The sequence below is a fragment of the Cokeromyces recurvatus genome (assembly GCF_025118155.1).
Source record: "Cokeromyces recurvatus strain NRRL 2243 chromosome Unknown BX663scaffold_1, whole genome shotgun sequence".
Taxonomy (NCBI): Eukaryota; Fungi; Mucoromycota; class Mucoromycetes; order Mucorales; family Mucoraceae; genus Cokeromyces; species Cokeromyces recurvatus.
This window is the reverse complement of record NW_026251387.1, coordinates 648748-670816: the sequence shown is the minus strand read 5'-3', so window position 1 is coordinate 670816 and position 22069 is coordinate 648748. Positions and strand designations below refer to the sequence as shown.

The following is a 22069-nucleotide window of genomic DNA, read 5'->3' as shown; positions in this document are numbered from 1 at the left end:
CTAAAGATCCTTAGGCTTGCAGTATAGACCTTATCAATTTTTTAAACAAGTTTCTTTTTTCATAGACTACTAGAAAAAATTTACCGATATTCTTTTATTCTTCCAAGATATACATAAAAATCGAAACTATTGCGTTTATTCCAATAAAAATCAATGCTCTTAACCTGTCCTAAATAACCCTTAGCGTCATAATTATATCTACTTCTTTAACTTCAAGTAATTTTGAAAGGATGCATAACCATGAAACTTAATTATATCCACAATCAAATTGACTGTAATGTATTCTATAATTATTCAGTGCAATAAAGTGCTATTTTATTTTTTTTTATTTTTTTTATAAAGTACACTTGTAACTGATTCTATAAATTTAACAATATAGAATATAGTTTTACCCCCTTTTATTTTCTTTAGTAATCTTTCATTTCATTGATATGTCCAGCTGGGCATTTCAGGAATCATAGATCAAAAAAATAAAATACATGTACACATACACATATATATATATATATGTATACATTTATATACATATATACATATATATATGTATATATGTATGTCTTTAAATGAGTCATATTAATGCAGCAAAATACTAAGTTTATTGCTCATAATTAGCAGCATCAATGACAAAACAAGAGAAAAAAATCGATGAATGCTTATAAGAAATGCTTTGATGAAGAAGGGCCTTTTTTCTTTTTGATTATCTTCGTATTTGCTGCCTATGAAAGTATTATTAATATGATTACATAATCATGAACAGAATAGACTCACCACTTCATCTAAAACCATCTTTATTTCATTCTTTTTATAATTTGATCCAATATTACATTTGTCAATAGGAACTGACTATGATATATGGATATGTTATTACAAAACCTAATATAGCAGTTAGGAATAGGATTACTTACATTATATAACCATATTTCTTTCATAATGTCTTCCTTTGATCTAAGATGCTGAATGATGCTTGTCCTTGTAGCATCATCATTAGAAGTTGTATCAATGGATAATTCTAGTTCCTCATCATTATAACAGGGAGTCGTGCTGGCTGTGACATATGATTGTTGAGCTGATAATGAGATATCTCTGGTTTTTTTGTTATTAAATAATGAAGTAAAGATATTTTTGAGATCTTGAATCATTTGGTTTCTATTGTTACTTGTTTTATAACCATATGTCTTTAATTTTGCTTTTAATTCAATTGTAGACAGCTCATCATAATTTGGAATTTTAACTTGTTCTTCCTCTTGAGAAGTCTGTGGTTGATCCAAGTCTTTATTTGATGTTTGACATATACTAAAACTTTCATCTTGCAAAGTAATAAGAGGAAAAGGTAATGGACTAGAATTATGATGGGAAGAATTTATAATTTCTATTTCATCGTCATTATCATTGATTGTAATCTTATTTTGATATGAATCGGAAGAAAAAGAGCTAATACTTTCAACTTCTTCCTCATCGAGTATAATTAATGAATCATTTGTAGGAGTATTCTTCTATTCATTATACATATAATACTTAATTTGTAAATCAGCGATATATATATGTGTGTATATATATAGATTTTTACGTACAGTAGTATTATTATAAAGAATAGACAAAAGAGGTAAAAGTCTTGCATATCGAATATCAGATAAAACAATGGATTCTAAATTGATTTTTAAACTCTTATTCGCTTGCAACTTAACTAAGTTAACTGTCACTTCCTATACACATTATATTAATATATATATAAGACATGTGTTTGTCTAAAGACTTCTTACCTGGCTATCATTTAAACAAGTTGATATAAATTTTATTTCTCTTTCTTCATGTAAATCATCAATATTGCAATTTTTAAATAAAGGTATAATAGCATTACAATTTTCTATATATAAAGAAACTAATAAATTGAGAACATGGGAAGCTAATAGATGATCTCTAGCAAGTTGAATAGTATGTTTTGCTAGTTGGGATATATAGCCATTATTATCTAAAAGAAGATATTCTTTTAATGGATCTGCCAAAATAAGTGCTAAACTAAAATATATTTTTGGTTGTAATTCATAATTTATGCATTCATCGAGTGAAATAGGATTCTTATACTGTTTTTTGCACATCCGACATTCTTTTTCTTCTAAAATAATTGAGTTAATTGAAAAACTATCATACTTGGATCTTTTATTTCTAGAATCATTATTATTTGTTATCGGTCTTTTTAAGCTCATTGTGTATGTAATGTTAGGCGAAGAAGAAGAAATGCGTAGTTATAATAATGATGAAAAATTATTGAACTCAGAAGATGTAAGGATGCGAAATTTGATGTACGGAAGAACGTTTTCTCCAAAAAAAAAAAAAAAAAAAAAAAAAAAAAAAAAAAGTGCTCTAAATATTTATTATTAGTTGGCTTGCCAAGGAAAATAAACATAGAACCAATAAAGTTTAAAAAAATGTACTAAGCTTGTTTAACAATAGCCTCCTTTTTTTTTAACAAAAAATAGTTATAGTTACATATTTTCCTTGACATTTGCCAAGAACAAGAAGCAAAAGAATATGAATTTACAAGAAGTACATAATTTAAACACCGCTTAAATACTTTTAGATATAAAACAGTTTTTTTTTTTTTTTTTATTGGAATTAATAAAAAATCCATGAGACATTTATTCGATTCTAGAAAAGAACAAAAATCGTTAAAGCTTGTTAAAAGATTACAAGAGGAAGCAGAAAAGGAATGGGAATTAGAATGTCAGAGAAGAAGAGAACAAGAGCTTAATGATGAAGCTATTGCCAAGGAACTGCAGGCACAATTAGAAGAAGAAGAACGACAACAATCTTCATCTTTGTCATCCCCTCCTCCATTACCAGTAAAACCAAGCGCTTATAATAGTAATAAAAATGAATAGGATTATTTATTTATAAGGGAAGTCTGACTTTTTATATTATAGATAATAGTAATAGCACCAGCTCATTACCTGCAAAAAAACCGAGCAATTCTACTAGCACTCCATCACCACCAATTACACCTCTCTATGGTCTTTCTTCTGCTAATACAACCCCTGTATTACCATCGAGACAATCAAATCAACAACAAAATAAGAAACAATCTTATTTAACTTATAAGCCTGAACTTCAATTTAATGTTGCTTCTCCTTCACCTGAGCCTAGTTCTATATTCTACCAACCAACGCCTAGAATATCACCTATATCACCTGCCTATAAAGATAATCAACCTATGACTAACTACGAGAATACTGCTACTAGCCAGTCTTCAACTATAACACACATGGAAATGCCTGTACCAACTGATGTAAATCCTATTATACATAACTATACAGCGCCATCGCCTATTATTAGTGATTTAAATCGTCCTTCAAGAATATCTTCTTCTTCTTCTGTTCCAACTGAGCCTATCTTATTACCACTTGGTCAACAACGACCACAGCCTATTCATCATCAAAGCGCACCATCTGCATTGGCACCTATGATTATACCCAAATACGATTCACCATCACCTTACTACTCCTCCCCCTCCTCTCAACAAGAATTACCTATCAATAATGCTACTTTTCATTCTACTCCTACTCCTACTTCTTATGCTAATATGCCTATTCATCATGCTGCTACTACTAGCTTACCTCAGCAGATCAATAAAAATAATGTGATTCAGCATGCTTCATATCCTCAACAGCCCATATCTTTTGAACCACAATCCATCCCCCCCTCGGAGTTATCTACTTTTTATAACACTACCCTTTTAAATCACAGTTCACCGAAAGCATCAAATTCGCATGGGAACAAATCTTTATATACAGATTCTATGTTATCATTAAAGCCTGATGAAGAAATAGAGACATCAACTTCAATTAATAATAATAATAATAATAGTAGCAGCCAAGACACAACATCTAACAAATCAAAATATATTCCTCCTCGTCCTCCAACACCCATTCCATCCACAGTTATTCATGGTGAAGAAGAGCAAGAAGAGAAAGAGGAAGATAAGCTGTACGATAAACCAAATAACAAAGACAGTGAAGCTCAACTGGAAACACAAGAAGATAGCTCAGATGAATCGGATTGGGAAGATACAGCTGTTGACCCATTTGCAGATAATTTTGCTGTTATGCAAATATCAAAAGAATCCACTGCTACTACAGCCACTATTTTGAAGGATAATGATCCTCCTATAAAAAAGAATAAGGAAAAGCCTGTAAATAATTCAGCCACTACTACCATTGAAATTTTAGATCCAACTCTATGTACAAAAAAGGACGAGAAAGTTCAAGAAGAAAACGAAGAACTAGAAAGACCACATGCATATATGGAAAAAGAAAGTGAAGAAATTGAGAATTATAATAGACCCCATTATTATTATACAACTACATCGTCTCCAGCAGTGATGACTCCATTTTACACTAATTCTTATCTTGATGTACAACAACAACAACAACAACAGCAGCATCTAAGAGAAGGAGAAGAATTACAACAACAAAAAGTATATCCGACTAATATGTTAAGAGCAGGTGCGCCACCTTTAAATAATTTTTCTGCCGTTGATAATTCATATTATCAGAAGCAAATTGGTAAAAATAGATAAATACCTGATGGATGTAGGCTCTAATCTTGCTTTTTTTTTTTTTTTTTTTTAGCTGTACCTGCAACAGACTATGGTTATTTTAAAGAAGAGGAGCGACTTGTAAATAAAAATTTACCTAAATTACCAAAGACAAGTAAGGATAAAATAATGTTGATTATTTAGATATTTATTGTTGTATATATAGCTTCAGAAGAGGATCGTCATATAACAGTAGCAAGTATAAATCCTGAACAACGAGTATGGATTCGTATTCATCCGACAGATACTGGAAAATTATTAGCAGAGCGAATTCATATTGTAGCATCCTATCAGACTAGACGTGTAACAAAAATCACGACCAAGACGGGTCGTAACATTCCTTTAGATAATACGCCTTTATTTGACGATTGGAATGAAATATTAAATTTTAAAGATGGAGAACCTTGGACGGTTGAATGGGTACCTATTGAGCATCCTTGTATGGATATTATAACAGAAGGCAAAGAGTTTATGAGACAGTTAAAAGCAACTTTTAAGGGATCTTCTTAACTGTATAAAATTGCTGTGTACATTATTTATTTATTTATTTATTTTTACATACATGCACTACTATTTCCAGAAAATAGTGCGACACACTCCAGAATAAAAAATATATATATATATAAATATATATAAATATGTATAAGTTTGAAGCATAGTACATAAGAGTTTGTAACAAATATACGAGATACCAAGAAATTCCCTTGAGTAAAGTTAGTATTATTATATCATTAAAAAGGAAGGAAAATACTTTATTGACAGTTACTAGTTGGGTGGATTGTTCTTTGAAGCAGCTTATTGATGCACTGTACCACTATTAATGAGTGAAAGAAATAAAGAAATAAAAGCACTAACACTATCTGTTTATAATTTGATATAATCACATTCAATAAAAAGTAATACTGCATGTCTATTTTATTAGTTATCCTTTCTTATAACTAAAGGATTCGTTCTTTATACATGTTATTTCCAGTTGAACTAACTTCATCTCTTTTGCTTGTCTGCAATTTATATCAACCTTTGTCTTATTTTATTTTTTTGCATCTTTTTGATCTGACCCGAACAATATACTATGTGCACAAAACATTTAAATCGTATTAAAATATTGTTTATGAACTTTAGCCAATCATTTCTTTTCTGGTCCAGTGGAAAAAAAAAACTATTTTTTGTGACTTGTTAAAATGATCGAGCAAACGGCCATAAATAAATGGATATATAAAAAAGAGGGAATTTATTCAAACGACGTGTCTTCTAAAGATTGTTCAAGTTGTTTAAATGTTGCGATTTGCATCATCAAAGCCACCGACAGGGGCTACAACTATTGTAAATAATAATAAGAAAAGCTGTAATTCTTATAAAGATGCTTACCTTTCAGCGATGGAACGATACAATAAACGTTATTTAATTACACTTTATCTTTCTTCACTTTTTTTTTCGATTTTATTTCAAGCAAGATTCACATTCAGTTTTTGTACGCATGATCCTATATATTATATTAATTAACTAGAGAAAAAAAAAAATAATCCTTAACTTACAAATTATCTTTTTTTTTTTCTTTTTTCTAGATACCATTGTCTTTTCATGGTCTACATTATTTTTTTCTTTGTTACTTTTCTTTACTGGTTTAATTTTATCATTTATACGCAATATGATGTTCACAGGTAAAAATAAAATAAAATAAAATAAAAAAACAACTACATAAAATGAACCAACATAATCTAGACGTAAAATATTAACGTATATTATAATAGTTTTTGAGCCAGTATATCCCAGTTATCTTGCTGAAATAATAGCAACATGGACTTCTTTTGACAATTGGATTCTTTTCGCAATTCATAGTGTTCTTTCTCTTGTTATTATTCGTTCTTATTTTTACTGGATTTTGAATGAAACATATACTTCTTCTTTCCTTATACAGCCTCCAGGGTAAAGAATTCAACAATGCATTCTATTTATATTATAAACTTAATTTGCTTTTTTTTTGTTATTATAAATAGACATTATTTTGGTGCACGTCAATTGAATCAAGAAAATATTTTCATAACACTTTATTGTATCATTCTAGCTTTCAACTACACTTATCATTATCTAGCTGAAAAGTCGTACATTATTAAGATCAATAATGTTCAGGTTAGAGAGAAAAGTATTCTATATAACGAAATAATTAAACAGCTTTTTTTTTTATTAGCAACCTTTTCAATATGAATTTAAGAGTAGTATTGCTTCGATACTTTATAATTCTGCCAAAAGAGCCATTTATTCATTTAGAAATACCTACGTTACATTCATTATCTGTAATGGGTCAATTTATTATTATGCTGCTCGATTCTTTGGTTTTTATAACAAGTAAGTCTTAATGCATACTAATAGATCATATCTATTAAACCTCTTCTTTATTTTCTTTTATAGAGTATTAGATTCACCTATTGTAGGCTTCCGTTGGATTGATCTTCATCTTTTTCTTCGTTTAATCATGGCTGGTACTGTTACAATGTGTGTATTTAAGACCGCCAACCGTTTATATGATGCTGTCTATGCTATTGTAAGTATTTTCGATTTGTAAAGAAATAGGATATCTTACACCTTTTTTTTTTAACTAGACTTTCCCAGTAACAAATGCTTATTCTAATCAATTTGATTGTCTTATTCATGGTCTATCTGAAAGTAAACCTAATGCTCAAGTGGCTGCATTCTCGGAACTTGCTGTCCTTGCTTGTAAGTATCCTGAAAAACGCGTCGAGTTATTCCGTTGTATTGGAAAAGATTTGAAGGATAATGCTTGGTATAAAATTATGACTGAATGCATTAAGGTGATTGATGAATTAAGAGCAAAGATTGATGTAGAATATAATGGTGTTCAACCAGGTATGTAAATCTTAATTCCATTATAGGAGAAAAAAAAACGGAATACTTATTTTATTTTTAGTTACTCCACCTACACCTATTGATAAGCCTATTCAACAACAACAAGCATATAATAGATTAGAATATTCAGAAGGAAATATTTTCGCAACTCAAAGAAAGAACTTTTCTCGCTTAGATGATAGAACGGGCGCTATTTTCTCCAATGTAGCAGAACAAGCTGAAGAAGTTTCTACTTCCACAATTCCCAGAGCTCAAATGTTTACTCAAAAGAAATGGGAAGCCATTAGTCAAAGTCAAATCATAAAGATGTTGAAAGAAATTGAGGTGCAAGTAGGCTATGTTGGATATCTTAAAGGTATTTATGGAGAGACAGTAAGACGTCGTATTCAAAGTGTGTTCAATAAATATCAACTCGTTATTTGGGCGGTTCAAGCACTTGGTAGTCTAGCTGCCTCCTCTTTGAAAGAAGATCCTTTTGGATATGTGCAGAATGATCTTTCTCATGTTTTAAATACTTTATTGGGATGTTTAGTCGATATTGAGAGATATTTGAGATCTCCTCCTACAAAATACAGTGAATTGGTAAAGGAAGATATGGCTGTTGATGAAGCTCATGCTGTGCTTAGAGGTAATAGATATACATACATATATATAGATATAAATATAAATGTAATAATGATAATAACGTTTATTATAGCTTTACGTGAGGCAATTTTCCAAATTAAAATCGCTTTTAGTGATTATCTTGAAGAATTCCAAATTGATAGAAAATACAAAAATGCTTTCATTGAATTATAAAAAAAAAAGCAAACTCTTGACTTAAAGACTAATATTCACATAAATAAAATTTGAAGAAAAGAAAAGAAAAAAAAGAGTATATAAATAATGAAAGTATATTGCTGTAAAAGCGTGTTATATGATTTAGAATAAGTGTTATTATGTTACTGTTGTTTTTTTTTTTTTGTTCAGTTTTATTTTAAAAAACATGATGTATTTAAAAGCTAGATTATATATTCTTCTAGTTATACATGCTTATATGCACAGGCATATACATTCAAGTCCTGGTCTAAATAGCTTATTTTGTAGACATGAGGCAGATCCAGTAGTGGTGACAGTTTGACATTAGATTGGAATTAAAAAAAAAAACGAAAGCAAGTCAAAGTAGTAGTACTAGTAGTAGTGGTAGTAGTAATAGGTAGTGATTATTAACATGAGTAAGGATGTGTTGGTAGTAGTATTGTAGTTGTACGTTGTACCTATTATTATAAATGGCAGCGGTGGTATAAGTGGGGTGTTTATAGTAAACGTAGCCCTATGTGTATCCTCTATTTCTGATGGAAGTAACACGGGTGTTTGGAGAGTGACTAGAATTCGCAGCATATTTAGCCCAAGCCTAGGCTGTGGAATCGAATCACTTCAAGGGTTCCCCATCAAATCAAATGAACCCTTAATTTTTTTATTTATTCTTGTTTTTTGCACTACATCAACGACTCCTTTTTTTTTTCTTTTTATAGCAGCAGCAGCAGTATGAATAATGATGTGTTATGGTTATATTATACCAAGTAACGGCAGTAGATACAGGTAGAACAGTAGTAATCACAACTTTGTTATTATTGCATAATACTATTACAGTCAGATCATATATCAGAAATAAATTCTTACATATGAATGTGTATTATGTACCTTGGCATCATTATGGTCCTCAAGCTATAGAAAGATAAAAGAGTGTCTAAAAAGCCTTATTTTAAGCATATACAGATACAAATCTATAGTTGCTATGTTTGATCATAATCAACATCTCAGGAAATAATCACAAGTAAACATACTATACAGACTCTTTTAATTGATTAACAGCAAGCTTCTCTAGCTAATAATACATTATATTATGGCTTACTTAAGAATAAAGATTTAAAAAGCTCTACCAAGAATATTGTAATAATAACCAATATCTCTTTATAAACTAGTGTAAAGAAGAATGTTCTCGATTACTTTAAAAAAAAAAGAAGATATTGACAAATATAACAATTCTGTCACTGTAACAGTAATAAATGCAAGGATATTTCTTTTTTGAGAATATTCAACCTTTTTTTTTTTTACTTTATTTTACTGAATTGTTATCAAGATATTCTATAAACAAAATGAATAATCTCAATTCTTCCTTTATCCAATTTTACATTTAAAGTTAATATTTTGCCTCATCAAAAAAAAAAAAAGGATTACCTAATAAGTTCCTTGTTCCTTGTAGTATATTATCAAATACTTGTCAATGCCTACAAACTTGAAGGCCAAAAGGGGTTAAGGATAACATTTCAAAAGCTGTAAATTATACAGGGAAGACAGCAGTAATATGAACATTATTGCTATGGATTATTATTTTTTTTAAGGAAAAAATAGGCATCATCAGAACAAATTATTCTAATTGATATCTTTGTTACAAAAAAGAGATATTTATACTGTTCCTGAGCAAAAATGTAGCAACAGTAGAGATTTAAAAAAAAAGAAAGGAAATTTTTGCTTGTTATAAAAATATATTTCCTCTTTTATATTTGGTATATTGTAACATATTATATATCATTCTTCTTATCTCCCTTTTAGTCTTTATAAGATTCTTTTACAGCCATTATAATCATTGGAATAGAACCAGTTCATTTTAATGTACGTTAAATAAAATAAATAATAATAATTATATTACAGCAAATCTAAAGTTTCTTGATCATGATATGATCTGTATCTTCTTGTGAACCTAATTTGAATGTATGGCGTCCCACTTTATAGAAACCTTGACGTGTATAAAAGTTAATAGCTGAAGGATTATGCTCCCAAACACCTAACTACACCACATTGTTTGTTTGCCTAATTGACGGGCTTTTTCAAGACTTGATGTCATGAGCTGATTAAACAAGCGGATCAAGGAATCCATTATTTATATATTTTAGTATTTAAAAGGGGGTGGAAAATATTACTGTGAATGCAAGTCACAAATACTTAAACTGGTTTTCATAGCATGCATCAAAGAAGCTAAGATTGTTAATCTTTACAACATCATTTTGGCAAACGATGTATGTGAGTAAAAGAATGATTTTAAGCACAACACAAGGGAGACTAGACTTATCAAATACCCCTTGTTAGGAAATAGTAGTATATTGTACAAATGAGATGCATATTAATTGCCTAAATAGGAAAAAAGAAAGTTTATGAGAATATAAACAAAAAAGTGAAAACAAAAGACATTTATTTTATTTACTTTACTTTTCTTTAGCATAAATACATTTCATATAGTCATAAAGAAGATATAAAATTGACAACATTTTACTATTCTACACATTGTTACTTTTTATAAGAAAGGAAGAAAATTAAATAATGTAACTGTGTGTGTATGTGTGTGTATGCATGTATTAAATGTGGGGTAACACATATTCTTATCGATTTCATATGATTGTGACTGTAATTTACAACAACGACCTCCTTATTCTTATAAAAAAGTAGATATTCAAAGTTATTTTTTCTTCTTTTTCTTCTTTATTATTACTATTTCTTTTGTAGGTAAGTCATTAAATAATACTATTTTATTCTTCTTCTTCTTCCCTGCCCTAGGAGGAAATTCTTTTTCTCATGGTTATCACTTATGTAACGCCTTTTGAATCAACAAGACACCCTATCTTGCCCTCCTTGAATTAGGAGGACATTGTAGGGTATCTTGTTGATTCAGAGGGCGTTACATATTGTGATAGCTATGGGTTTTTTCTAACCTCCTAGTAAAAATAAAAAATACAAGAACAAAGAAGGTGCAAAGAATCCTAGCCTCCACGCGGCCACCTTTGGACTGCAGTAAATATTATTATTTTTACTGTTGACGAATTGGGGATTCACTTTTTTTTATATATGAAACAAAAATGAAAATAAAAATAAAATAAATAAATATCTCTTTTTTTTACGCGTCTTTTAATAATCTTGTGCCTTCTTTAACTATTGTTTGTATTATAAAATATCTTTTTGCTCCAAATTGACTTTAAGAAGTATAAAAACAAGTAAAGAAGTTATAAAATAATTGACATAAAAAATACAGGAAATATAAAATGTGGTGTAGTAGTGATTATGTAAACTATTAACTAATATCTTATCAGAGAAACTATCATGATTATTATTCTTCCTTTACAATCAAATTATCAAAAATTAACTAAGATGAGTACAATCCATTAAAGATATTGAAAAAGAGGCTTTTAAATTCAGATTTTCTTGAAACTTATATTTCTTTTATGTATACATATTTCCTTTTTTTTTGAAATCCCATTCATATAAAGCTTTTAAATGATTTAATAATGAGTGGTTTCTTTGGTTCTAGTGAGACTACTTCAAAATAGGAGTAGATATTTTAAGCAAGCTATTTCTAATGTAGAAACAACTTTTGATTCTTTTCTCGAGCAACCTATTTCTCAACGACAGTCATCAGCAAACGAAGGTAAATGATGTTCTAATGTCCCTTATTAATCTCCTTTTTCTTTCTTTCTTTCTTTCTTTATTATGATAACGAACACTACTTTGCACTAAGTAGCTCATTACATGTACATATATACACATATACTTTTCGGTAATGACTATATGAACCTTTCTTTTTTTATCTTCTTTTCTGATAAGCAAATGAAGTATGTTTGATCCAAACAACATGACAGAAATCAATCTAAATACGACGTACTATAATTAAGCTAATAAGATGACTCATTGTTGTATGAAATGGGCGCATGCAGTTAGCTTTTGTTATAACCAACTAGCAAATATCGTTCGTGGTAAACCTAAAAAATGTATTTTTCATCCGTATCGTAATTGGATCCGGCGACATGCTATTGAGTGTTTACATGTACATCATCGTCTCTACATGCCTACTTCGGTCAAAGATCCCATCTTATTCCTCCTCAACTTGTTTCCACTACATAAGCCTCGTTGTCCTTCTGATTGTAAGAGCTGGTATACTTTATGTCCTATTCTTTACACAATCCTACATGAACTTGATTATTACTTTCATGATGAATTTCCTCCTGATCCTGTCGATCCTGGTCTCAAGATACTGAATTGGTTGTCCAAGTAATAGTGTGTGTTTTCCCGGTCCCTTTGGTCTGGTTTGTATTTAAATTGTTTCTTCTCACTTTTTTTCGCTTTTTTGCTCCTTATATTTTCTCTTAATTCCGAAATACTGCTCTTTTCTTTTTCCTTCCTGTTTTCTTTTATCCCTTCTTGTCCTCTAGGAAGGTTTTTATTCTTTATTTCCCCTCTATAACTGGTTCGGGCAATATTGCGCATTTATTTTGTCGCTACATGCTCATTACCAAAAAAAAAAAAAAAAAAAAAAATTAAAGAAAAAATTAAAATAAAATAGAAATAAGGACAAAAACTCAGAATTTAATTGTATATTGTACTACTACTTAACCTTTTTTTTTATTGTTATTTTACTTTATTCCTTTTAACATATATCATTTACTCTATGAATTGCCCTACATTTAAAGTATCCGTTGGTTTCCCAGTATTTGGTGTTGGTTTTACATCTAACAATCAGCTTATATTAACTGGAGGAGGAGGAGCTTCACGTTCAGGCGTTAAGAATAAATTAGTAAATATAAATGCCATACATTTATTATTATTATTGTTATTTTAAATCTACTACTACTTTTCTCTCTTCCTCTCTTTCTTTCTTTCTTTCTTTTTTTTTTTAAGAAAAAAAATACTAAAGTACTTTATAAATTCAGGTTTCTTATAAGATTGAATCTCGTCGTAAAGAATTAGAAGAAGATGCTTCTTTTGAATTTGAAATGAATGAAGATGCACCCATGAGTTTAGATGTTCATCCTTCCGTAAAGTTCACATCTCTATATACAAATGAATGCTAGTATTAAACTTTCAATATATATACATATATATATATATATAGAAACCTTTCGTTGTTGTTGGTGTCAATGAGTCAGAAGAGAATATAAAGAAGAGCATAAATAATAATTGTCGCGTATTCAAGATTTTAGATGATAAGTAAAATATCGTTATCGAGCAAAGTAAAGAAAATATGAAGAAGAAGAGGAGGGGAGAAGGGGAAGAAGAATGGCAGATGAAATAGAGAAAAAGGAAATAAGCTTGTATTGACCTTTTCTATTCCTTTCATAGATTTGAATTATTAAAAAGTTTAAATACATTGGAAAGTAAAAAAATGGAGGATTACCAGGTAAATTTATTTATAAAATAGAAAAAAAAAAAAAAAAAAAAAACGATTAGCAATGTTTCTTATAATTATGAAAAAAAAAAAGAGAGTCATTCGTTTCAGTCAAGATGGTACTTTATTTGCTACAGGAACTACAGATGGAAAAGTAAATGTGTTTACATATCCTGAATACGAGCCTCTTTCAAAGCCAATGATTATATCAACTGATGATGAAATCTTGGATGTAGATATCAACTTGGAAAAAGAAAAGTTAACCTGTGTATTGAGAGATGCTTTGAAATTAGTTAATCTTCGTGGTAAAAATACAGGTCAAATTGTACAAGTAATTTCCAGTTCAAATATAGTTAAAAACAGTATCACGCATTTTAGAGCATTTAGGTAATAGAGAAAATAGTCTCTCTGAGGAAAGAAAAAAAAAAAGAGGCTGATGTGATGTATACTGTTAGGTATGGGCGTGGATATACAAAAGAATTTGGATTTGCGGTATTAAATGGAATCACTAAGCCAGGTGCTTATATTGTTAAATATGATGCTTATTCTTTAGAGCAATTAAAGGTCGTTAAAGTTAGTAATAAGCCTATTACTGCTTTTACTCTTAGTCAAGATGGAGCCGTATTAGCTTTTGGAAGTGCAGATTTAAGTATTACTCTTTTAGATGCTCAGACATTCAAGGTATATGAAAAAAAAGAAGGATGGATATTATTTGTTACATGAAATTAATCAAGTTAAATAGACTCTTACAAAAGTAAAAGACGCTCATAGTTTTTCTATTACATGTATTGCTATTAGTCCTGATAGACGTATGATAGCTAGTGCATCAGCTGATAATAGTTGTCGTATAGTCTCATTACCTCTTCAATTCCCATCCGGAACATCCATTCATCCTTTACAGACACTTTTATTGGCCTGTATTGTCGCTGGAATTTTATTATGGCTTACTACTCATATTCATTTAGAACCTTTCTTTAAGCCATCAAATAATAACAATGAATTAAATTTGATCCCTTCAAGTACTATTATTGAATCTAAGTCTTCTTTATCAACTATGTTCGAAAGAGAAACTGTTCATACTAATAACAGAGGTGATGATTTATGAGATATAAAATACATGTATTCTAGTGAATAACTTTGATAATTATTAAATAAAAATCACTGACTCGATTCAACTCGAGGATAATCATTCTAATATGTGTATTCGGGTGTGGGTGGGTGTGTGGGTGGGTGTTTTTGAAGTAAGCCTGAATAGTTTATTCTTTTTTATATATGTTTATATTTATATATCTATTGTTGTCGATCTTTATATTGCTTTGCCCACTATTTGAAAATATATTTTATTAGAATATGTTGACTAAAGTTTTTTTTTGTTAAAATCAAATACCATCATAGAAGGAATCCAACGCTTGGGTTCTTGATAGCGAATCTACAAGAGGAAAAAGAAAAAAATTGGTTCAAAAACAACAACAACAACAACAGATATAGGTAAACTTATATCCTGGAAATGTACCTCTTTATCAGCTGAGACTTTCCAAATAGCACCAAGTGTGATTGCCATACCAAATGCTGCAATAAGGGTGTTTGATTTCCAATTCTTAGGTTGAGACCACCAACCACCTGCAGGAGACCTAATATAAATTTTAGTAACTAAAATAAAAAATGTGGAGGATGATTGAATATCTATTTATTTATTTACCAAGCGTCTTTAGGATAAGGATAACGACTGACAGCGCCCTATTATAACTGATGAATACAGCTGCATCAAAAATTTAAATTTATATGATTTGAAATACCATTGTTATTATAAATGTAAGAAATTAGTTTTTTTTTTTGAAAGGAAAAATAATAATAATAATAATAATGAACAAGTGGTTGTCCTGGGTGCTTGGACGCAGGAAATACGTCACGATTTTTTTTTTAAAAAAAAATCCCCACATTAAACAGCCTTCTCATCTTTAAACAAATTTAAATCCCCTCCTGCCTCCCCTTTTCATTTTTTTTTTTTTAAGTGTAGCATGTGGTGAATTTATTACATAATTACTACGATTAAACATTTTTTTTTTATTATTTTTATAAATTAGAATTTATAAAGTGATCTGTGAGCACATAATATCTTTATTATATTGGATTGCCCAGGTCAGTTCAAATTATGTGAAAAAAAAAAGTATCTAAAAACCCTCTTATGGGACAAGAGGTAAAAAGGTAAAGGAAAGGAAGAAGAGAAGGTGAGAAAGAAAGGGGAATATTGCTAACAAGTTTAAAGAGACAACCAGTTGAGTAATTTTCTGCCTGGATCAAGAAGTGGAGGGGGTAGTTTATCGTGCATTAAGTAACCCATTTCCTGTAGGATGGTACACATAACTGGCCAGCGATAGAACTAGGCAGAAACATCCTGAGAATTTCGGTACTTATGCTGAGGGAGATGATTTAAAAGAAAGGAAAGGGGATCTGCAATTGATCGTGGCAAGAATAAACGGATGTGCATGTACAAGCATTCAGTGGTGTGTGACCGACTAAAAGTGTACATGAGGATGATATGGGCAGGCTTTAGGTATTCCTCCGGGTAACCAACCAAGACGCCATCGAATAGTTTGACTACGCTCACTGTGTGTCATGGGTAACCAGAGTATCGGATCAATAATCAGATTGGGGCGGCAAGCGGAAAGCAAAACAGAGCGTGTCCCCTCACGTAGTTGCTGAAAATTCTCTTCAAGAAATTCTTAACGATGTTTTCGAAAGGAGCGTCGGTCTAACGGAATGGAATTGGCAGCACAGAGTCTCCAGCATGGTGTTTGAATGAGTTTATACCATTAAGTGCTGAAGGTGGAGGCTTGAAGCTTAGGAAGTAATTTAGCGAGCAAATTATCATCCGGTAAATCAATAGCACGGAAAACGAATTGGGCCTGCAGAATGGACACCCTAACCTTCATCGATGGTTGGTTTACCATATGAAGCATCACCTTTACTGATGATTGACTAGAGCCACCAAATATCCGTCTTATGCATGTGTTTTGACAAGATTCCAGTTGTTGGATATCCTTTGCACTGAGTAGACTAATAGCTAGACCATATTCGAGTTGTGGTCGGACTATCTGCGTGTAGAAGTGAGTAGCGAGTAAACGATCAAATCCTTTGTGACAAAGCGCTACCTCCAATGTGTTTGCCACATCTCACTCCGTTGAGGTGCTGGCTTAAAGATTTTACAGGTAAGAAGTCTTTACGAAAAAAAAAATAGCACTTTTTTTTTTTCCTGAATCTCATCTAACGTTCTGTCTCCAATTAATTTCTCCTTTGTCCCATTCTTGCATCTGTATCTGAATCTCCTTTTTTATTCATCCAAAAAGGTAAACAAACTATATGAAAATTAATTTTAATTCGTCCAAAAAAATACTAACATTGTCTAAGTTTGAAGTAGAAATATTGTAAGGATGGGAAGGAGGAGGATATTCCAAAAAAGCATTATAACATCTAAAGGAATTAGTAGTAGTAAAGACAGTAAAGGTAAAATCATTACCATTTGAGTATAATGATATGATTACTGAGCTTATTCTCGTTTTAAGTATCTGCAAAGTATTTTAAATTAGTATCTATAAACTTTGATGAATAAATATGAGTATATCAAAGAGTAAAAGATAAGGAAAGACGGGTATATGATTTGGAGTATGAATAATAGATGTACACCGTGATGGGAAAACGAATCTAAAAGTTATTGTCTAGGGTTTCAAAGTATCTTTATTGTAAAGGAGATCCCTAAATTCATAAAATATTATTTGAGTCTCTGTAATCAAAGAATAGCATGTCACATATAGAAAATTATGTGTTTCATTATTGGAGAAGTCAACTGTAGAGCTATTAATCGTTACTTTATCCGTGTATTCTTGTTGGTCAAAGATATCTAAATATAGCTTGCTAGAGCTGATTAATATAGTTCCAATAGTTATTACATGTGAAATACTTATGCAATTGTGATAACATTACTAAAACTAGATTTCCTGAATACAATACTAGTATGTCTTTGAAAGAAAGAAAAAAAAAATACTCGTAAGTATTAGTTAAATAAAAATAAAATAAATGTTCCTATTTTTTTTCAACGATACAGGCTAATTTTTCTTTTTCTTTTTAAAAAAAAAAAAAAAAAAAAAAAAAAAAAAAAAAAAAAAAAAAAAAAAAAAGACTTGTATGAGAACAAGATATTAGATGTATTGGGAATTTACTCATGAGTAAATCAGAGTTGTACTACTAAAAATAACAACGTTGACGTGTTATACAATTTGATAAAGAATAATAATAAAAATTTTGAAAAATTTTTATTGTGCATATAGAAAGTAAAGAGCTATTTATAATTTACGATTGTTATTCCAAAATAAGAAAATATTTATATTTGTTTTAGTTATTTAGAAACAATACGTCCGTTGACGAAGACGAGGATGAAAATGTGGTAACAAGCTCCAAGAGCCGCGCTTTATTTTCCTTTTATAGATAAAAAAATAATAATAAAAATAAAAAATATACTAGAATCCCCTTTTTCCCTTTATACCTTCAAAAGTCGGAAGAAAACTCAATTGGTTTTGATATAAGGGAGGGGAACATGAATGAAATAAATATAGAATTAAAAGTAAAACATAAAAAGATAGTTGGAATCAATTTTTCCAAGTTTCTTGTAGCCAAGAAAGCCATGTGGGTCGGGTTGTTACCACATTTTCATCCTCGTCTTCGTCAACGGACGTATTGTTGGTCGTTCCTTCAACAATCCTTGTTGACTGCGACTCGGACTCCAATGTGGTATTTTTTCCTTTGATAGAAACAATTGAGTTTGCTATTCTGGTGCTGTCGTTAAGTTGCGTGCTTGGCTTGAGGTAATATCGTTCAAATGTATTGGAATTATGACTCCAATTAGCATGTTGTTTGACCTCCGAAATCGTTATTCCATTTTCAACTGCTTTGGTGCTTGAAGCTGACCTGATAGAGTGTGGTTTGTAAGAACTAGTGTCAATACCCGCTTTTTCCATTGCTTTTGAAACCCATGTAGCTACAGTAGAAGGACTAGCGGATTTCACCTTGTCTGGTTCGAGAATGAATGCCAAAAACAAACTATGGTCTATAGGAAGGTTATTGCGAAGATGGCTCGACCTTTGTAAAAAGTCGAAAAGTGTGGAAACAAGGCACATGTCATTGTCATCTGCCAATCCTAGTATAACAGATTTCACTTGAGTCTCTTTCGCTTCTCTGAAATGTATAAGAACTGACACTGGTTCTTCGTTTCTAAGCTCCATTTGTACATCTCTAAACTGCACTCTGCCAACATCTGATCTTGGTCTTGCCATAGTCGTCAAGCATAACAATAAAATTGTTTTTTGTTGTAATTCATATAAGTTGATAGATTGATTTTTTGGCCATTCTTTTGCGATATAGTCCACCAGTATATTTGTGTCCCATATTTGGAGATTTTGCTTGGTAGGAATGTTGACTTCTGATCTTCGTTTTGCTTTAAAGAATTCAACTATGGGTTCTTTTGCAGCTAACGGACCCTTTTCTGGATGCAACACTTTAAAGACAGATGCTAAAGCTGATCTCAAACTATTTAGGTATTGGTATGAAAAGTGTCGATTTTCTAACAAAAAACGTAATACATTGGCTTCGTCGTATGTGGTAGGCTGTATTGGTACTGGTTGTGCTGCGCACCATTGTGACCATTTTTTCCACCCAGTATTATAGTTCTTTTGTGTTTTACGTCTCTGGGCATGTGTCAAAAATTCCACTGTGTCCTCTTCCAAGTGACCAGCGGTTTTCCTCTTGTTGCAGATAAGTGCCATGCGGTCATCTTCCATCTTCTTATCTTGAACATCAGAGGTTTGTTGATGTGTTTCATTTGCAATAAGGACGGGAACCAGAACTGGGTTGGCCAATACGGTGTGATTAATACTGCCTTCTGGATTCGTTGCTGTTTTATTATCTGCATCACTTGCGGTATGAACTTCCATGGAGGAAATAGGTACATTCCCTGTTTTTTCCACGTTTGTTGAAAAGCATCTGTTGCTGCTGCCTCCGGATCTGGTCGCATGCTCCAAAATATTGGTAGTTTGGTGTTCATCCTGTCTGCAAATGCATCTACTGTTAAAGGACCCCATCTCTGGTTGATCATTCGAAATAGCCGTTTCGGTAATAGGGCCTCGTAGAGTAAGTTTTTTGTTGCGGTGTGATGCTGTCTGCTCAGCCAATCTGCTCGAATATTCTCCAGTCCTGGTATGTGTTCGTATTCGACTTTGAGATTGTAGTGGTTGCATAGATTTTGTATCTTCACTGCTAGGTCCTGTAGTGTTCGAGATGCTGTGCCTCCCGACTTGCTGCTGTATTTCAAAGCAGTCATGTTGTCTGTAAATATTTTGATGTGTTGATTCTTGAAGTCTTTGGCATGTAGTTTTAGAGCAAAATATATCGCTGTCAGCTCCCTTGCATTGATTGACATGGTGTTCTCTTCGTTCGTCCATGCTCCAGTGGTTTGCATCGTGCCAGAGCTCACACCCCATCCTAGGTCTGACGCATCTACATATATTGTTGCCGCCTTCGGTTGATTGGGTGCTAATTTCTTTATTGGCAGGCCGTTCTTCTTCACCATCCAACTTGTCCACCATTGCAGTTCTTTCTTGCTGTCCTCCGATAGTGTCATTGGTGCATTCCAATTCTGTAGATGTCTGTTGAGTGTTAGGGAGAGATCCCTCTGCATGTATCTGATGTGTAACAGGGCTTCTCCGATGGCTGGAATCATGGAAGTCATCTTCCCCATCATACTGGCATACCATCGACAATTGTATTGGTGAGGTGTGGCTTTTATAGCTTGTTTGGTTCGAACCATGAGTTTTGAGATCTTCTTCCCTGGGACTGCTATCTGCATGGTCTTCGTATTGAATTTGAAGCCTAGGAATTCCTGTTGTTGAAAGGGGATTAGGACACTCTTCTGGAAATTTATTAGGAAACCCAATGATTCCATATGTGACAGTACTATTTGTGTGTGGTTCGTTGCCTCTTCCTTCGTCGCACCCAGAATACATATGTCGTCTAAATAATATACTAGGCGTATTCCCTGTATTCGTAATGGTTCTATTGCAAATCGCATCATTTTGCTGAATACTCTGGGACTGACACTCATCCCAAATGCTAGAGTTTTGTACTGATAAACAACTCCTTTGTTCTGGAAAGTCAAGTATTTCTTTGAGTTTGGGTGAATTGGGGTGACCACATAAGCATCCTTTAGGTCCAATTTGCAAATAAAATCGTTTTTCTCGATGATTTCCCTCAATGCAGGTACCCCTTCCATCTTGAAGTGATGACACTGGATATAGTTGTTGATCATTTGGCAATCCAAAATCGGTCGACGTTTTGTCGCTTCCTGTATTGTGAAGAAATTGGATAAATAATCTGTGTTCTGTGTTGGTGATACCTCTATTATCCCCGCTTTGATAAATTTGTTGACTGCCTCGTCCACTGCCAATTGTTCTATCTGGTCTAGCTTTATACGACGTAATCTCCAAGGTGTTGGTTTTTTTAGCAAAGGTATCTGATAACCCTCTCGTATCACTGACAATGGCCATGGGTGTTTTGTAATCGACTGCCAATTCTTGAGAAAATGTTGTAGTCGACCCCCTGGCGCTATGCCGTCTGCTGGGATGCTGTAATTCGTCATTGATTTTATTGGGGGTTGGATGTGTGATTGGATTGGTGGGGTGATTGTTGTTGGGCTGAGTTGTTGTTGTGCGGGGTTCCCCACCGTTGTGAGGTACCCTGTCCAAAAAAAGCACCTCGTGCTCTGTTACTACCTCTTCCATATCCGAAGCTTCTATTTCCTCGTTGATATCCTCTACTTGAGAATCCATTTCCTCGTCCTCCTCCACGATTACTACTGGCTTGTTGAACGAGTTTTCGTTCAAAGTTGGCTTGGTGGTATTTGTTAAGAAATTCGTCACTGTAGGCGTTCTTAGATTTACTATCCTCTTCTGTTGTTTCCAGGTGGCGGATACTAAATGGGATGTTAAGTGCTTTGTCTGAATATTCTTTTGCTTCTCTTTCTTGAGCTTTTGCTGTGGCCAACCCAAAGACTGCCAGTCGTCGACTTTGCTCCCTGCATCTGCTGATGATGTCTTTTGCTTCGTCATGGTCTGCTTCTTCCAAGACGTATTGAAGTTGTTCAAAGATTTCCATAGCAACCTTTGCTTGGAATCTGGTGTTTTCTGTGATTTTATAAATGGAGTTGACAACCAAAGCTGTTTCTGTTGAGTGTTTTTTGAGATAAGGGGCAATTGATTTGTTGATCTTCTCGGGTGTTGTCCATTCTCCCAAAGCGTATCGTTGGGTTTCTCTTCTAAACTTTTTGAAATTTTCAGTAAGTTGATGCGTGGGAGTGTTTTCCAATTCCTCGGAGA

General features: G+C 32.1%; 6 protein-coding genes across 6 annotated transcripts; 3 read left to right on the top strand and 3 right to left on the bottom strand.

Moving 5' to 3' along the window:
• Positions 1–297: 297 nt before the first annotated feature.
• On the bottom strand, positions 298–2329 carry BX663DRAFT_8332 (uncharacterized protein). The gene is made up of 5 exons (XM_051532333.1): positions 1761–2329; positions 1572–1703; positions 1439–1493; positions 906–1369; positions 298–716 (listed from the first exon to the last, which is right to left on the bottom strand). The coding sequence occupies exons 1-5, from the start codon at positions 2202–2204 to the stop codon at positions 654–656; spliced, it is 1158 nt and encodes a 385-aa protein (XP_051387673.1). The 5' UTR covers positions 2205–2329; the 3' UTR covers positions 298–653.
• A 260-nt stretch (positions 2330–2589) lies between these two features.
• On the top strand, positions 2590–5238 carry BX663DRAFT_491732 (uncharacterized protein). The gene is made up of 4 exons (XM_051525114.1): positions 2590–2862; positions 2922–4559; positions 4626–4706; positions 4758–5238. Exons 1-4 carry the CDS (start codon positions 2628–2630, stop codon positions 5099–5101), a joined length of 2298 nt encoding a protein of 765 aa, XP_051387672.1. The 5' UTR covers positions 2590–2627; the 3' UTR covers positions 5102–5238.
• A 377-nt stretch (positions 5239–5615) lies between these two features.
• On the top strand, positions 5616–8364 carry BX663DRAFT_491728 (nucleoporin protein Ndc1-Nup). Its single transcript, XM_051525113.1, has 9 exons — positions 5616–6062; positions 6157–6252; positions 6343–6517; positions 6589–6721; positions 6780–6937; positions 7001–7133; positions 7192–7456; positions 7518–8084; positions 8154–8364. Exons 1-9 carry the CDS (start codon positions 5867–5869, stop codon positions 8252–8254), a joined length of 1824 nt encoding a protein of 607 aa, XP_051387671.1. The 5' UTR covers positions 5616–5866; the 3' UTR covers positions 8255–8364.
• A 4568-nt stretch (positions 8365–12932) lies between these two features.
• Positions 12933–14372, top strand: BX663DRAFT_425127 (WD40-repeat-containing domain protein; the record flags this gene model as incomplete). The annotated part of the gene is made up of 6 exons (XM_051522472.1): positions 12933–13058; positions 13195–13299; positions 13377–13471; positions 13604–13661; positions 13744–14036; positions 14105–14372. 6 exons carry the CDS (start codon positions 12933–12935, stop codon positions 14370–14372), a joined length of 945 nt encoding a protein of 314 aa, XP_051387670.1.
• Positions 14373–14939: 567 nt separating this feature from the next.
• Positions 14940–15386, bottom strand: BX663DRAFT_403820 (uncharacterized protein; the record flags this gene model as incomplete). Its single annotated transcript, XM_051522236.1, has 4 exons — positions 14940–14972; positions 15037–15078; positions 15163–15280; positions 15349–15386. Coding segments are annotated over 4 exons (231 nt in total), but the record flags the coding sequence as incomplete, so codon positions are not given.
• Positions 15387–15909: 523 nt separating this feature from the next.
• BX663DRAFT_528432 (uncharacterized protein) lies at positions 15910–16913 on the bottom strand (the record flags this gene model as incomplete). Its single annotated transcript, XM_051530163.1, has 4 exons — positions 15910–16029; positions 16178–16371; positions 16540–16801; positions 16827–16913. The coding sequence occupies 4 exons, from the start codon at positions 16911–16913 to the stop codon at positions 15910–15912; spliced, it is 663 nt and encodes a 220-aa protein (XP_051387668.1).
• Between the last annotated feature and the right edge of the window lie 5156 nt (positions 16914–22069).